At 39.6% G+C, this 18,155-nt stretch overlaps 2 protein-coding genes across 8 annotated transcripts in view; one reads left to right on the top strand and one right to left on the bottom strand.

The window, feature by feature from the left end:
* LOC128694455 (gamma-glutamylcyclotransferase) overlaps nt 1–15,622 on the bottom strand; it is a 51,151-nt gene extending 35,529 nt beyond the window's left edge. For all 3 annotated transcript variants that reach the window (XM_070097884.1, XM_070097882.1, XM_070097883.1), the window contains exon 1: nt 15,504–15,622. The gene's annotated coding sequence lies outside the window, so the exon portion shown is untranslated. The remainder of the gene's footprint in view (nt 1–15,503) is intronic.
* The window catches only part of Cbs (Cystathionine beta-synthase), a 98,562-nt gene continuing 81,697 nt past the window's right edge, over nt 1,291–18,155 (top strand). Inside the window, exon 1 of one of the 5 annotated variants that reach the window (XM_070097873.1) lies at nt 1,291–1,374. In XM_070097873.1, coding sequence (XP_069953974.1) covers nt 1,306–1,374 — 69 coding nt within the window. In that variant the 5' untranslated portion in view covers nt 1,291–1,305. Of the gene's footprint in view, nt 1,375–16,179; nt 16,394–18,155 lie in introns of those variants that run through there. The other 4 variants (XM_070097881.1, XM_070097879.1, XM_070097878.1 and 1 more) reach the window with 4 other exon arrangements.

Below are 18,155 nucleotides of genomic sequence, written 5' to 3'. Positions count from 1 at the left end.
GAGTTCATTACTTTTGTAACTTGTGACACCATTACATTTGTAACTTGTGACTCCATTACTTTGTAACTTGTGACTCCATTACCTTTATACCTTGCTCAGCTACCATAGCTTTGGGGTCCCCATTATGTACCTGTGTAATCTTTTAACTACCCCCCACAGGATGGGTATGGGGTACATATTAAAATAAAACTGTTATGCCCAGTAGTAATCGGTAACTATACCCGAAATTTGCATAAAATGAATTACAGTACATTGAACTGAATGAATGGATACCAATTATACTTTTTTGGGTTATCCTAGGTTCTCTACACATATGCTGCTATGTATGATAATTCTATGTAACTGTATTTGTGTATACCTGAATAAACTTACTTACTTACTATACATAGTTGGATAAAAACTGGATATGGTTCTGCCCAAGTAATAAAGTACATCATAACTTGTACATACTGTGCTGTAATGTTTCTTTTAATAAAGTTTTAAGTTTGCAGACAACAGGTGGATCATTATATCTTAATATTTTATCTGTAAACTGTACTACCATGAATATTTTAACCATAAATTAGGGATTAAGATAAATTGGTACATATGTGTACCCCGATGGAAATAAGTCACAAACTTTTTTGGGGGGTTATCCAAGGTAATCTACATATATACTGCTATGCAAAACAACCACTCTGAAAGAATAGAGAAATTCCAAGCGCTTTCGTGACTACTCACATTATCAAGGAACTATATAGTTCCTTGATAATGTGAGTAGTCACGAAATATACTGCTATGTATGATAATTTATGTAACTGTATTTATGTATACCTGTACCTGAATAAACTTACCGTTGTACATACCGGCTTTTTTGTATGTTAATTCACCTCTAACGACCACAATGGAAATAAGTCACTATGACTTTTTTTGGGTTATCTCTGGTAATTTACATACATGTTATTATGTATGATAACTATACCTGTCCCTAAATAATAATATCAAAATATTACAAGAACCCCAATGAAAATAAGTAACTTTTTTGGGTTATCCTAGATAATTTACAAAATATGTCATTAGGCATTATAACTGTACTCATGTGTACCTATACCTAAAAAAAAGTTACTTAAAATGGGTCGATATTAATAAATTGCAGCATCAGAGGTGATGAGTGTCGTCTGCTGTCAATCTTCATGATTCATCTTAGTCATTACTGCCTCATACACTCACATTACATTAAAAAACCCTGAGAAAATGTTACCTTGATGGAATATTTACCAGTATATTAGTATTTGTGGTAGTTTACAGGGTATAATGTGAGGAGAGATGAATGAGAGAAGATCCGGTAGGTGGCAGCAGGGGCTCAATACGGCTGCTGTGAAGGCCTCACACAAGGTATGTTCTCTTGATATATTAATTTCATGTCTGGAAATAGTGTATATACCCCTTAAGGTTTGTAGCTTTCACTGTGTATACACCCAGAGTGTTGTGTCACCGGTAGTTCAAGGTTAAAAGTATTTTTTGATGTTAATGTACAGGTGAATTGCAGCCTTAATGACCCACGTGCAGTCGACAGGCTGTAATTAATTTGACCTGTGACAGGTAATTAGCTTCCGGACTACCATTGACCGACGTAATTAAGCTCATATAAGCTGAGTGTCATCTAGTACGAGGGAAAAACGTTAGATGCAGTTGCTTGGTCATCTCCCCAGTGGAAATAAATCACTTTCTGACCTTTATTTGGGGGGGGGGGTGTATCCTAGGTAATTTATACCATGTATGGCTGTATAGCCCTTGTGGCTTAGCGCTTCCTTTTGATTATAATAATAATAATATACCATGTATGATAATTATATCTATGTGTATCTGTGCCTAAAACTTACCAATGACTGTCTTTAACAGACGGTAAGATAAGCTTTATTCAGGAAATCTACAAATGATTTTATGGGCAGTATAAATTTATATACATTGTTTTAAGTCATCTAAGTATACATTGGTAGCACAGTAAGTATGCATTGGTAGCATAGTAAGTATACATTGGTAGCATAGTAAGTATACATTGGTAGCATAGCAAGTATACATTGGTAGCATAATAAGTATACATTGGTAGCATAGTAATTATACATTGGTAGCATAGTAATTATACATTGGTAGCATAGTAAGTATACATTGGTAACACAGTAAGTATACAATGGTAGCATAGTATACATTGGTAGCATAGTAAGTATACATTGGTAGCATAGCAAGTATACATTGGTAGCATAGCAAGTATACATTGGTAGCATAGTAAGTATACATTGGTAGCATAGTAAGCATACATTGGTAGCATAGTAGTATACATTGGTAGCATAGCAAGTATACATTGGTAGCATAATAAGTATACATTGGTAGCATAGTAAGTATACATTGGTAGCATAATAAGTATACATTGGTAGCATAGTAAGTATACATTGGTAGCATACTAAGTATACATTGGTAACACAGTAAGTATACAATGGTAGCATAGTATACATTGGTAGCATAGTAAGTATACATTGGTAGCATAGTAAGTATACATTGGTAGCATAGTAAGTATACATTGGTAGCATAGCAAGTATACACTGGTAGCATAGTAAGTATACATTGGTAGCATAGTAAGCATACATTGGTAGCATAGTAGTATACATTGGTAGCATAGTAAGTATACATTGGTAGCATAGTAAGTATACATTGGTAACACAGTAAGTATACAATGGTAGCATAGTATACATTGGTAGCATAGTAAGTATACATTGATAGCATAGTAAGTATACATTGGTAGCATAGTAAGTATACATTGGTAACACAGTAAGTATACAATGGTAGCATAGTATACATTGGTAGCATAGTAAGTATACATTGGTAGCATAGTAAGTATACATTGGTAGCATAGTAAGTATACACTGGTAGCATAGTAAGCATACACTGGTAGCATAGTAAGTATACACTGGTAGCATAGTAAGTATGCATTGGTAGCATAGTATACATTGGTAGCATAGTAGTATACATTGGTAGCATAGTAAGTATACATTGGTAGCATAGTAAGTATACATTGGTAACATAGTAAGTATACATTGGTAGCATAGTAAGTATACATTGGTAACATAGTAAGTATACATTGGTAGCATAGTAAGCATACTATGCTACCAATGTAAGTACATATTGGTAGCATAGTAAGTATACATTGGTAGCATAGTAAGTATACATTGGTAGCATAGTAGTATACATTGATAGCATAGTAAGTATACATTGGTAGCATAGTAAGTATACATTGGTAGCATAGTAAGCATACATTGGTAGCACAGTAAGTATACATACATTGGTAGCATATTAAGTATACATTGGTAGCATAGTAAGCATACACTGGTAGCATAGTAAGTATACATTGGTAGCATAGTAAGCATACACTGGTAGCATAGTAAATATACATTGGTAGCATAGTAAGCATACACTGGTAGCATAGTAAATATACATTGGTAGCATAGTAAGTATACGTTGGTAGCATAGTAAGCATACACTGGTAGCATAGTAAGTATACATTGGTAGCATAGTAAGCATACACTGGTAGCATAGTAAGTATACATTGGTAGCATAGTAAGCATACACTGGTAGCATAGTAAATATACATTGGTAGCATAATAAGTATACGTTGGTAGCATAGTAAGCATACATTGGTATCATAGTAAGCATACATTGGTAGCATAGTAAGCATACATTGATAGCATAGTAAGCATACATTGGTAGCATAGTAAGTATACATTGGTAGCATAGTAAGTATACATTGGTAGCATAGTAAGTATACATTGGTAACACAGTAAGTATACATTGGTAGCACAGTAAGTATACATTGTTAGCATAGTAGTATACATTGGTAGCACAATAAGTATACATTGGTAGCATAGTAAGTATACATTGGTAGCACAGTAAGTATACATTGGTAGCATAGTATACATTGGTAGCACAATAAGTATAAATTGTTAGCATAGTATTTACATTGGTAGCATAGTAAGTATACGTTGGTAGCATTGTAAGTATACATTGATAACATAGTAAGTATACATTGGTAGCATAGTAAGTATACATTGGTAGCATAGTATACATTGGTAGCATAGTAATTATACATTGGTAGCATAGTAAGTATACATTGGTAGCATAGTAAGTATACATTGGTAGCATAGTAAGTATACATTGGTAGCATAGTAAGTATACATTGGTAGCATAGTAAGTATACATTGGTAGCATAGTAAGTATACATTGGTAGCACAGTAAGTATACATTGGTAGCATAGTAAGTTTTTTTTTTTTTTTATTTAAAACCACACAATACATTAAATAGATAAAAGAACACAGTATCAGTTCTTACACAAAATTACAAATTTCATTGTCTAAATGAACACAGACGATTAACGTTGTGTTGCCACAAACTGTCCCTCATCCTCCATACATTATATCCCATGTTACTATGTTAAGTTAAGATTACACAAGATGACATAATATTCATCATTATTATTATTATAGCCAAAGATGACCCCAAAACTACAATCTGCATTATTTTTTCCATTTTGTTATTTATATATCCTTCATACAGAATCCTTACAAATGACATAACTGATTCTGTAACACTGTTAATTTTATATTTCCATACACTTGTCACGATTACCGTTAATTTTGATAGATCTGATCCTGATAGAAAAATTTTACTAATCTTCCCCCTTCACCCCGAAGCAAAGAAACTAATATCACCAACAGATTGGGATATATATAAACTTTTACTAGAGTTCATCAAATGTTACATTGCTATTTTGACAATGGAGTGTATCACCACCCCTAAAGAATGTACATTATTATATTTCCCTAAAAAAAAAAAAAAAAAAAAAAAAAAAAAAAAAAAAAAAAAAAAAAAAAAAAAAAAAAAAAACAGAAATTTACTTTACATGAGAGTTGTTTAATAACCACTAACTTGTTTATCTGATATATTATGAACTCAGCCATAAAGATAAATTAACCCTAGTCACCAGTTTACTGTACATTGTATCATGTTTTCCTCATAATAACTCCAAACACAGGGAGCTTTCTTATCGTTGAGAAAATTACATTCATACACCACACACTACATTTACACACATGCACCTCCATACCCAGAGCCATTCACACTTGAACACCCAGGTGTTCTTGTGCCATCCCTGCACCAACTAAACGTTGAACCATAACACAAAAGTTAAAAAACAAGCTAAGTGAATACAAATTTAAATATTATCTATAAAACTGTGTACACGGAAACAACACAACACTTGTTATTCGTAATTGTTTGTGGCATATATACAAACTTTTACCATCATCCATCAGATGATACATTACTAATTTGACACAGAAGTGTCTCACCACTCAAAAAAAAAAAAAACACAAATTACTGTACATGAAAATTTAAGAACCACGAAATCGTTCATCTGATATATTATGATCTAAGCCAGAAAGTTAAATTAACCCTGAACATCATTTTACCTAACATATCTTGAGTTCCTCATAATAACGCCACACACCGGGAGTTTTCCTATCTAATAATACATTACTTTTAACACAAACACTACATTCACACACATTCACCTCCATACCCAAAGCAATTCACAGGTGCACACAGTTTTACGTGTTCCATTCCTACAACAGCAACCGGAATCAGACTAGTTACCACCCAACCATAATCCATTACACTACATACCATCCACCCTTGTCATTCGCTAAAACCATTCCCATATACTCCACCACCACTGAAAACCCCTGAAAACCCGACTACCAAAGAATACCAGTCCCCTACATGGTTATCACTGTACCAATTGCTGGAGACGACTGACTGTAATCTCTCTGTAGTTCTCTGGAAAACAAGCTCCCCACTGACTCCCATAAATAAGTTTGTTCCTACGAGCAGTCCTGTATATACGCGCTGCTATTGCCTTAATTCGAATCCTACCCCCAGCATCTCTCATTCCCCAGGAAATATACAGAAAATCCACTACCACATACATAATCGCCCTTTTTACCTCCCGTGATACCCCTTTTACCTCTAATGTTAAAGCTCGCAGGGTCTCTACATTACCCCCACCTAACAGACGAAAAACCCTCGCCAACCACATCCGTACCTCCCTCAATTCTTCACAAAAATAAACTGCATGAAATGCCGTTTCCAGCTCACCACACTGACTGCAGGACGGTTCCCTCACCAAACCCATTAAACTCAAAACTGCTTTTGAAGCTAGGATCCCCATCATGAATCTGTATACCAACTCACGTACCCTAGGCATTAACCTGAGCCTCCTGAAGTCTTCCCATATCGTCCCCCAATCATACAATGGATAGACCGATACGCCCTGCAGGATTTCCTTCCTCCCACTCAATGATACCAAACGCCCCACTTTAAGTCGCTCAACATCTTTAACCAATAACAAAACCCTCAGCATATCCTCACATTCAATTAACTCTTTACCTCCCCACCATCTCCGCACATCCCCCATCACCTTCCCCACTCTTACCCCTCTTTCCCCTCCAGCCCTAACGAATGACTGTTTTACATATATCGCTTTCACCCTCGGCCCCAGTGCTAAAAGACCCACACCCCCTCTGCGTACATTCGACATCACCACTTCCTTGCTCAGCCATGCTCTCCCAAAACCCCAAACATAACGTAGAGCACGTCTCTGTATTTCTTGTACGTCCTGTGTTCTCAAAGGATACACTTCTGCTATACCCCAAACCTTACTGTAAACCAGCGAATTAACTATTACCGCCCTCTGCTGTAATGTGACATCTCCCGCCCGTAAACCCCGTAATCTACTCACTACTTTCTCCACTACCCTCTCTGAATTTACCTGCCTAGCCTCCTGCGCATTCGCCATGTATAAAACTCCACAAATCTTCAAATTATCCACCACTGCCCACCCAAACTCCAACCCCAAGCCCCCCCCCACCCAAGCACCCACCTCCAGTAAACACGATTTCGCCCTATTTACTCTCATTCCCGACACCTCCCCAAAAATCCCCAACACCCTCCCCACCATACGCAATTCCTCTACCCCTTCTATCAGGATAGTGGTATCATCCACATACCCCACAATGCCTGAGCGCCCTTCCCTCTCCCCATTTAAAGCTCCCACCCCCTCAACGAGCCCATAGAACGGATGTTGCATGCACGCAAACAGAATTTGTGAAAGAGGGCACCCCTGCCGTAATCCCCTCTCCATTTTAACCAGCCTTCCCAATCTGCCATTAACTTGGACCCGTACCATAGCCGCTGAGTATAGCGTATCAACCCACCTCGCCACTCCCAGTCCAAACCCCAGACGCAACAAACAAGCCCTCAAAAATTTTCTATTCACACAGTCATATGCATTCTCCCAATCAATACCCAAAAGTCCTCCCCCCTCGCAACCCTCCAAAAAGTCCCTTATGCGCCCATGCCCAACTCTCATACTTCGTCCCGGTATACCCATCTGTCCCCTATGTACAACCGCACCAATTACCTTCTTCATCCTATTACCTAATATCTTTGCAAAAATCTTGTAGTCAGAACACATTAGTGAGATAGCTCTATACGCACTTAAAACACTTCCCACTTGCTTTTTCCGAACCAACACCACCACTCCAATACTTTGTGTCTGACTTAGCTTGCCCTCCCGCAGCATACAATTCATGACCTCCACCAGACAAGTCTTAATATGCTCCCAATGAACTCTGTAAAAATCATTTGAAATCCCATCGATGCCCGGCGCTTTTCCAGTACTCATGTTAAACACTGCCTCCTCAACTTCCCCCACACTAATCGCTCCTCCCATCTCCATCCCCTCCACTTCTTTCTGCCCTAACCCACACCCCCCCTCCAACACTTCCTCAAAAGCATCGCCCTCCCCCCCCTTTCTCCATTTCTCTCGAAACCAGAAATCAGTATAATTACTCATGCCTTCTGTAGTAGTAAGCACCTGTCCCTTATGATATCCACCCATATCCTCACTAACCTCTAATTGCAAAATAGTTGACTCCTTCTGCCTTACCCTAAAACGTCTTAAAACACTTCCCGAAGGTTTATCCCCCCACAATACAGCCTCCAATCCTGCCCTCACACGCACAGCATCAAATCTGTCATTGTGTATCTCCGCCAGTCTACCTCTAAGTTGCTCCACGGTCCCATACTGCTTCCCCACTTCCTCCTCATAACACTCGTTCAGCTGACATTCCAAATAATTCTGTAACCCATACCTCCACCTGGCCTCTTCCCGTCCCCTATTTTTAAAGAATCCAGCAATACCCGGCTTAGCTCGCTTCTCCCACCATTCCAAGACACACGACCCCACATCCCTTGATCCCAAAAAAGAGTGCCACCAATCCCCAAAAGCCTCATTCACCCCCTCCCCCTTCACAAGTCTCGCATTTAATTTCCAATAACCAGTGTGTATCCTAACCATACCCTCCCAATCAAGATCCGCAATAACCGCCCTGTGGTCCGAAAACCCCACATCGAAGGTCCTAACTCCCAGAACTCTTATTGCCTCCGTAGCATAGAGCCTATCCAGACGTGCAGCATAACCCCTTCGTACAAATGTATACTCAATCCTCCAACCACCCCTCCCCACTACATCTAAAACTCCCACATCCCCCAACACATTGCGTAAAAACCCCAACACACACCCCGCCCCCCTCGGTTCCACATCACCCTGTCGTATGACACAATTCCAATCTCCTCCTATCACAGTAACTAAAGGCAATCCCCTCAAATAAAAAAGCAAAACATCCCTCACGAAAGTTACCTTAACTGCTGCATTTCCATCCGCCGGCATGTATACTCCTATAAAACAAACCCTTGTCTCACCCCACTCTCCCTCTACCCGCACCACCCTTCCACCCCCACCCTCCTCCCACCCCAACACACGCAAGGGACTGGTTTCCTTCACAGCCACAGCAACCCCCCCTTTTAACCTCACCGATCCACTCACATATAACTTATAACCCTTCAAGCGCAACTCACATCCAAACTTGTAATTATGTTCCTGTATGAAACATATATCCACATCAAATCTCCTTAAAAACCATTCCATCCACACTCTCTTAATCTCAGCTCTCAGGCCGTTAACATTAATGGTGACCACCTTGAATTATTACAATAAAGGCGGCTTTCCCCGCCGCTTTTGAAGGTTGCTTGAAAGACGTGGTTGTTGACTATATCCACGTTTGTCACTTGGTCTATCCAGACCTCCGTTTCCCCCCTTTTCCTTCGACCCTTGCAGCACCACAGAACCGGTGCCACCATTCCCCGGTAGCTCTAGCCCAGTCTTCCAAGGTTTCTTTCCAGATCTCTGCCCTGGCGTTAAGACATCTTCCATATCTGACGTCCCAGCTGATCGCTTACGTGTGCCACCTCCACACGTTACCTCAGCATCCATGTCCTCCTGGTGCACCTCAACCTCCACCATGTGCTGCTTACTCTCGTTGCACAAGGTGTTCTCACACTTTTGTGCAGCTGCTACCCCCTCCAATACCCTCCCGTCCTTCTCCCCTTCCTGACTGTCTTCCACCTCCCCCAAGAAGTCTTTCAAGACCTCGTCCAGCAGACCATCCTGTTGTAAGTCACTTCTGTCAACAGTCTCATCCGTAGATGGTCGCTCAGACACAGTTCCCACAGGTAACGTGTCGCACGCTCCCATCTCCGACTCCGCTCTGTCTACTTCTTCACTCCAACTTCCAGACGCCTGTTTTGCAGCTTCACCTGTCGCAGGTGCCAAGGAGGGCAGCTGTCGTTCCACAGTTGTTGGCACCTGTTCCCTCCGTCCCTGCCTTTGATGACATTGGGCCGCCATATGGTCATAAGACCCGCACAGCCTACATGTCCGACGCTGTCCTGCATAATATACATAAACCTGTGTTCTGAACTCTTCCATCAGAACATACGATGGTATAGGTTGTCTCAATGTCATCTTCAATGTGAAAGACCCCTCTGGCAGCCCCATATAAGGCCCATCCTTCCACACTCCCAACTGTGCCGAATGGATCTTGCCATACCTACGGAATACCTCCACAACATCATATTCCAAGGCCTCAAAGGGGACATTTCTCACCTTTACCCACGTTACATAGCTTGATACGTCATGTAGGCAGACCTCCACTGCAGAATTAACGGTCATCCTCTTTTCTTGAAACGCGTCGACTATGCTGGAGTAAAACCCAGCACTCTTGAACTTGATGAAGATCCTGTACACTCCATTCACTGCTACACCATACAACTCTTCGTTCGGTATGCCATATACATCGCGGATAATACTTGGCAGCAGCACCTGCATTGTAGAACTACTCAGGGCACCACGTACCAGCACCACACAGACAGTATTCACCCTGCGTCCATGTCTGTCCGCCATTTTGATTGCTGATCATAGTAAGTATACATTGGTAGCATAGTAAGTATACATACATTGGTGTTGAGTGTAATATTTGTATAGGTAACCCATTTTAAGAAGATACGGGAATACATTTCGTCCCTTAGCTGGATCGCTAGTGCACTCGGGTCACACTCTGAGGTCCGGAGATCGAATCTCCTCAGGTACGGCTGGAAAACGTTAGGGACGTGTTTCCGTAAGACACCTGCTGTCCCTGTCTCTGTTCACCCATCAGTTTAAATAGGTACCTGGGTGTTAGTCGACTGGTGTGGGTCGCATCCTGGGACAAAACTAACCTAATTTGCGCGAAATGCTCTCCATAACCTGCATAACAAGGGGCTTTCTATATAGTAGTGTGTCATTGCTGTCAGCTATGGTCTGTATACCATGTATGTGTACTTGTAGTAAATAAATATATAAAAAATAGCCTCACCAGATCGGTCACTTACAATAGTTTAAGATCAAAATGTTGAAGGCAGGGCCCAGAAGCTATAGCTCGACCTCCACCGGTGCAGCTGTATGTGGTTTACATTGTTCCATTAGTAAGTGTATATAGGCACAGGTACACTTAAGTACAGTTATCAGACATAGTGTAAATTACCTAGGATAACCCTCAAAAAGTGTGGTTAATTTGGTAGGTTAAAAACGACACTGGATATACACGTGGAGGTCATGACTGTAATTCATCTCTACACTAATATCAAAGTGTACTTTAATTCTTAAAATATAGATTAAAGCTAGCTCTCGGTGCATGTATAAACACAACTCCATCTTAGTTAGCTATAGTTATGTTTGAGTCACATTATCCAATTATTCCTCCATTACACTGAAGAAACATACATAGTGGTTGCCAAAAGATTTTTCCAAAAAAATATTCTCGTTTCTGGAGGATGGTTTAAATACAGTAATGTAATACAGGGTGTTTCGAAAAGATGGACCCGATTTGAAATTCAACTATGGTTGAAATTGGGTCTGTCATTTTGAAATTACTGTAAAAGATTGGAATGGATTTCTTACGTTACGCCAAGTAATACGTTAAAAAAAATACGACTGAAAATAAGGTAGGAAAGATGTAATGAATTAAATAACGAGGGATATTTAACTGACTTTTTTATATTTTTAATATGCTGCATTAGTTAATAGTACTTAGCAGTCGCTAGTTGTACTAGCAGTCGCTAGTTAATAGTACTAGCAGTCGCTAGTTAATAGTACTAGCAGTCGCTAGTTAATAGTACTAGCAGTCGCTAATAGTACTAGCAGTCGCTAGCTAATAGTACTAGCAGTAGTTAGCTAATAGTACTAGCAGTCGCTAGCTAATAGTACTAGCAGTCGCTAGTTAATAGTACTAGCAGTCGCTAGTTAATAGTACTAGCAGTCGCTAGTTAATAGTACTAGCAGTCGCTAGTTAATAGTACTAGCAGTCGCTAGTTAATAGTACTAGCAGTCGCTAGTTAATAGTACTATCAGTCGCTAGTTAATAGTACTAGCAGTCGCTAATAGTACTAGCAGTCGCTAGCTAATAGTACTAGCAATAGTTAGCTAATAGTACTAGCAGTCGCTAGCTAATAGTACTAGCAGTCGCTAGCTAATAGTACTAGCAGTCGCTAGTTAATAGTACTAGCAGTCGCTAGCTAATAGTACTAGCAGTCGCTAGTTAATAGTACTCGCAGTCGCTAGCTAATAGTACCAGCAGTAGCTAATAGTACGAGCAGTCGCTAGTTAATAGTACTAGCAGTCGCTAGTTAATAGTACTAGCAGTCGCTAGTTAATAGTACTAGCAGTCGCTAGTTAATAGTACTAGCAGTCGCTAGTTAATAGTACTAGCAGTCGCTAGTTAATAGTACTAGCAGTAGCTAATAGTACTAGCAGTAGCTAATAGTACTAGCAGTCGCTAGTTAATAGTACTAACAGTAGCTAATCGTACTAGCAGTCGCTAGTTAATAGTACTAGCAGTCGCTAGTTAATAGTACTAGCAGTCGCTAGTTAATAGTACTAGCAGTAGCTAATAGTACTAGCAGTCGCTAGTTAATAGTATTAGCAGTCGCTAGTTAATAGTACTAGCAGTAGCTAATAGTACTAGCAGTCGCTAGTTAATAGTACTAGCAGTAGCTAATAGTACTAGCAGTCTCTAGTTAATAGTACTAGCAGTAGCTAATAGTACTAGCAGTCGCTAGTTAATAGTACTAGCAGTAGCTAATAGTACTAGCAGTCGCTAGTTAATAGTACTAGCAGTAGCTAATAGTACTAGCAGTCTCTAGTCAATAGTACTAGCAGTCGCTAGTTAATAGTACTAGCAGTCGCTAGTTAATAGTACTAGCAGTAGCTAATAGTACTAGCAGTCGCTAGTTAATAGTACTAGCAGTAGCTAATAGTACTAGCAGTCTCTAGTTAATAGTACTAGCAGTAGCTAATAGTACTAGCAGTCGCTAGTTAATAGTACTAGCAGTCGCTAGTTTACATTTTGTATTATATATTGTAGATTGACTTAACAGACATTTGTGTAGATAAATCAGATTAAAATACTGACTCGAGTTTAAAGTAAATCGTGTTTAGCTTTATTGTGTTCACTGTATGCCTATAATAATATGTTTAATGCAATCATTAAATTAAGATAATATAAAGTGTCAGAAAAAAAAATTCAATTTAGCCTGCATAAATTTATCTAGAAGCAGTGTACTTCTAGAATTTTGAATGTTAGATTTTAGATTTTGCTGCCGAAGCAGCTAGTGAATTGTGCGTCTCGTATTCACCTTGTAGATGGTAGCACAAGAACATGTTGATAAATACAAGATAAGAACTAGACCCGTCAAGGATTAGGATAAGATTAGATCTGTTCGGATTTTTAACCCGGGGGAAGGTTAGGTACCCGGGATAACCCAATCGACTCAGTACGTCGTCGGGGACTGTCTTATTTTCTTCGAGGTACTTGAGTTGACTGCATTATCAACTAAGCCACATATCTATATCTATAGCTGATTTGTCTGCTGCAAGCATATTTAGGTAATTAGCCTGACATGTCTGTTTTTTTCATTAATAAGATAGCTTGATATATTGCACAAGGTATTATACTATCTCTGTTCCTCAATAAGTGGACAATTAGGCACAGTACTCAAAATAGTGACCATAGGTTTGACCACATTGCATTTGGCTTAAGCATCAGTGTGGCTCCCAGTCTGCCAGAAGTATACTTGTATTTAAGCCAAATCCTGGCTACAACATCAGTTGTTCACATTGAAAGCTGCTCCATAAACGTACTTATCTACGTTCATGTTATCATAGTGAGTGATAGATATACCCAGGCTACTAACTGCGCTCGTAAGATATTTATTTATTTACTTCTCTTCTAATATTATTCCTAATGCTAGCCACTCATCAGCGTTATATTCTATATTTTCCTTCAGTGTAAGTTTCACTGAGAACTTTCGTAGCTGTTTCCCAACATTTTTTGGTTTTAATAGTGAGGATATTTTCTTATTTGTTAAAATTTTAGCGTGTAGATCTAACGAGTTTAATGCCCCCTTTTTTCAAGGAACTCGCTGTATCCCATCGAGGCAGGGTGACCTAAAAAGAAAAACTAAAGTTAGGAAAACGAAAGTTTTCTCATTTATAATTGCTTTGCCCGTCGATATACGTTCAGTATGACAAACTGTGAGGATAGAATTGCACAAGGAGAATGGAGAATCATTGAAAAAGGAAGAAATTAATTAAAATTTATATAAACTAAATGAGCAATATTTAATGTCCCCTTCTGGAATGTGTGAATGTTTAGTATACGAGCAACTAGTGGATGAGGTGGCCCCTTGTAATTGCATGTCATCCATAAGCTCCAGTTTCCCCTCCGATGATAAAAAAAAAAATGTCACAGCCAGTAACAGGTGGGCCACCCCGAGACTCACTCCCTATCCCATGTGTGCGTCTGTAATAGTGAAGAAAAGACACTTCATACAGCCCTGTTTCATTGTGGGATTTATGACTTTGATTAAAGCACTACATAGCAAAGTATAGTACCAGTAAAACAGGTTGTGTTAAGGTTGTCTTATCTTCCCTTATTTACAACTGGGTGATGAGGGTAACGGATGTAATATTTGCCTGTACTTCAACAGAGTTAAATCTTATTCTTGGTGCGCCTGTTTACTTAATAGTACCTAGGTTACCCGTAGATTACTAAGTCTCTTCCGGGGTGGGGGGTCACCACCTCGCGGTCCGGTCCCAGACTAGGCCTTGTTGCTGCCCTGATCGATCAAGCTGCTGGTGTCTGCCGCCCGCAGTCCAATGTATGCACCACAGGCCGACTCACAAGGAGTCTGTTGGTAATCTCCCTTATGCATTATGGGAAGATGTTGAAGAGTCTTGGTCTCTTTTCACTTAATGAGTTCTCTTTGTGTACTCATCACTCCATTCTTTTCACCGGAGGTACCTTGCACCGTCTATCAAGCCTCGTGTTTTTCATATATAGTTATTTCAGGGTGTAGATTTGGGATCAGTCCCTCTAGAATCTTCCAGGTATAGATTATTATTCATATATATCATACCCCCCTCATACCTCACTCTCATGCTCACCTGTTCCTCTGGTGCTCTACACCTCGTGTTTCTCCCCTCATATTTCACTCTCGTGTTCTCCCTCTCGTGCTTCCTCACTTCACTAGTTAATTTATGTCAGGGGAACTCATCTAACGCGGGTCTTAATCAAATGATGACACGCTCGGTGGCTCATTAAGAGTTTCATTAAGACGTCATTGTTTATGAAATGAGACCTGAACTGAGCACTCTTACATATCACCAACAAAACGTATCGAGTCCTAGCTCCTGGACCCTATCGTACCTGTTCTTAAAACTATGTATGGAGCCTGCTACCACCACTTCGATGTCATTTCACTTTCCGATCACCCTGAGATAGAAGAACTACTTCGTGATATCCCTTTACTTCATCAGAGGTGAAAGTGAGAGAGAGGGGATGGGGAAAAAGGGAGAGAAAGAGTTAGAACGGAAGGAAGGCCTAAGTAGGGGAGGGAAAGGTGAGGAATGACATTCAGTATCATGACTGGCAGAATCTGGCTCCTTGGTCCGCTAATTGAAAATAATATACGCTGCTTACCCGTTGACTCTCCAGAATTCTTAAGAGGGTGCTCAATCCTACTAGTGGCAAATGAAGTAGACAATATCCTCGTAGTGTGTGTTCTCAACGGGCTGTTCCACTCAAGTGGTGCAAGGCTGGGGTTTTTTATTTCAGAAACGAGCTGCCAGATAGCTTGGTTAGGCTTGTTTCTATTTAGAATAATGTATATTCGGAACCAAAAATTGTAATCGGAGGAAGCACTAAACCCATAGAGGTCATATAGCTCTTGTCCCTAGCTTAGGCTGTGTAAAAGAGACGTTCTTGCATCATTTCCCTCTGTTTTTTTAGTTATCATTTTCCCACTGTTGGCACTATTCTCTGTGTATACCACTCTGGAGATATAGCTGGCTGTGAAGTTTACTTCATGGTGTAAGTTTATTTAGGTGTAGGTACACAAAAGTACAATTATCATAGTGTAATTTACCTAGGATAACCCAAAAAAATCAGACTGGAAAATAAGTTACATTGACCGAGTTATCTTAGGTTCAGTTCTACATCATTTACTGTATGTAAAAGTTTAAAATGGTGTGTACATTTTCTCACTGGCTGATCATGATTGGTTGGTGGTTTGCCACACCTTCATGACGCCACAGGAGATGCCATGTAGTGCTCGGTTTATGTTGCGTATATGATACTTTCTAGTTACAGTACAGACGTGTAAACGTTACTAACTGTGGCTACTGTATCGGGTTTACTACGTGAGTAAACCCGGAGGAGACGGTATAGTTAGTAGTATTCCAGGGTGAAATATTTAACGTGGAAGGTACCCTCTTCTACATGGATATATATACAAGTTTTCCTGGTGTGTTAAGCCTTTATCTGTGTGGACGTTGACTACTGTGTTGTCTGTACTGACACTAGTGCTGTATGTGAGTGTTCACATTTGTCTTGAGGTTTGGAACGTAATGCTTGATTCATTATGCCCCTCAAGGAAGGTTCCTTGATGTTGGTGAGGGGCTCTTGATTTAGGGAATTGGATCTGTGCTCCAGTTCCCCGAATTAAGCCTGAATGCCTTCCACATCCCCCCCCCAGACGCTGTATAATCCTCCGGGTTTAGCGCTTCCCCCTTGATTATAATAATAATAATTGATTCATTATGATGTAACGTAGTGTTTGGTGCATTTTGTGATATAATGTAGTGTTTGACGCATTTTATTATATAACGCAGTGCTTGATGCATTTTATAATGTAGTGTTTGACGTATTTTATTGATATAATGGAGTACTTGACGCATTTTATAATGATGCAACGTAGTGTTTGACGCAGGTAACAATGTAAGCGCTTACAGACATATATTTGTGTTGTTATAATTACACATTAATTTGTATTGTGAAGATAGATAAAATCTAAGGTGTGGTAGGATTAAATTAAATGTGTAGTTGTGTTGAACATGCAGGATATACGTATCCTAATGTTTGTTTCTTCATGGTGATAGGCATGAATGAGGATTCGTAAGGTTTTACCATATTTTTTTATAAGGGCGGACAGGTAAGCCGGCGGAAGGCCTTGTGCTGGCTGCACGTAAACCGGCGTATGAGCCACAGCCCTGCTGGTCAGGAACTGATTTTAGGTGCCTGTCTAACGCCTTCTTGTAGACCCTTGGCTGTCTTCAAGTAAGCGCTGGAGTCGTGTGGGGTTCGGTAGGAGATTTTAGGGTTGAATGTAGACACACTTGTTGGATGGTAACGCTATATTGTCAGACTGTGATAAAGGGAGATGGGAGCCCAGGCCTGCCTGCTCGCCTGTCTATGTCTATCCGTCGAGTGAGGAACAGGCAGCTTGTCACTCACGCTGCATCCTGTGACGTCATACAGTCACAGGTTTAAGGGATCTTCTATATAAACATGGATGGTACTATGATACTCAGCTAATCTATATAACACATATAAGGGGATCAGCAACTATGCTGACAGCTCGGTCATGTTACGTATGTCGTCTCAACATACACTACTATGCTATAGGCTGAACAGGCAGGTGGTTCTGGGCTGATTCTATACAATAACAAATTCATATATAACTTAGAACTAATGGATGGTATCATAATGGATGTTAACGTAATGAGTTTTACGTAATGGGTGTTAACGTAATCACTTTTAATGTAACGAGTTTCATTGTAATGCATTACGACTTATAAGAACAAATCATTGTACAATATGGATGGAATTGATCGATCAATCTGTATTCATGCACTCTACGGATTCTGAGGAAGAATATATATATATATATATATATATATATATATATATATATATATATATATATATATATATATATATATATATATATATATATATATACAAGGTGAAATTAACAGAAAAGCAAATCTGGTGCACACAGACCATTACTGTCAAGTTCTCAGAATACGGAGGGAACGTGAACACGAAAAAAAAAAATTCTGAAAAACTGATCAGTTAATAACAAACAGTTGACAATTTCCTTCATCTCGGACATCTAATTATACAGGCTATGTACATTTAAACCCAATTCTGCGAGGGTAAGGTTTATATATACAGAATGGTTATCTCTGGGAGGATCGAATTCCTCTGCAATGGCTAAGACATGCCTTGACTGAGGGAGATCTGAACGAGTATCTACAAAAGATACTTGTGGGTTTCTCATTACTTGTCGAG

The sequence above is a fragment of the Cherax quadricarinatus genome, chromosome 60 (assembly GCF_038502225.1).
Source record: "Cherax quadricarinatus isolate ZL_2023a chromosome 60, ASM3850222v1, whole genome shotgun sequence".
Classification (NCBI taxonomy): Eukaryota; Metazoa; Arthropoda; class Malacostraca; order Decapoda; family Parastacidae; genus Cherax; species Cherax quadricarinatus.
Note: the sequence above shows the minus strand (reverse complement) of the source record. Positions and strands in the feature narration are given on the sequence as shown.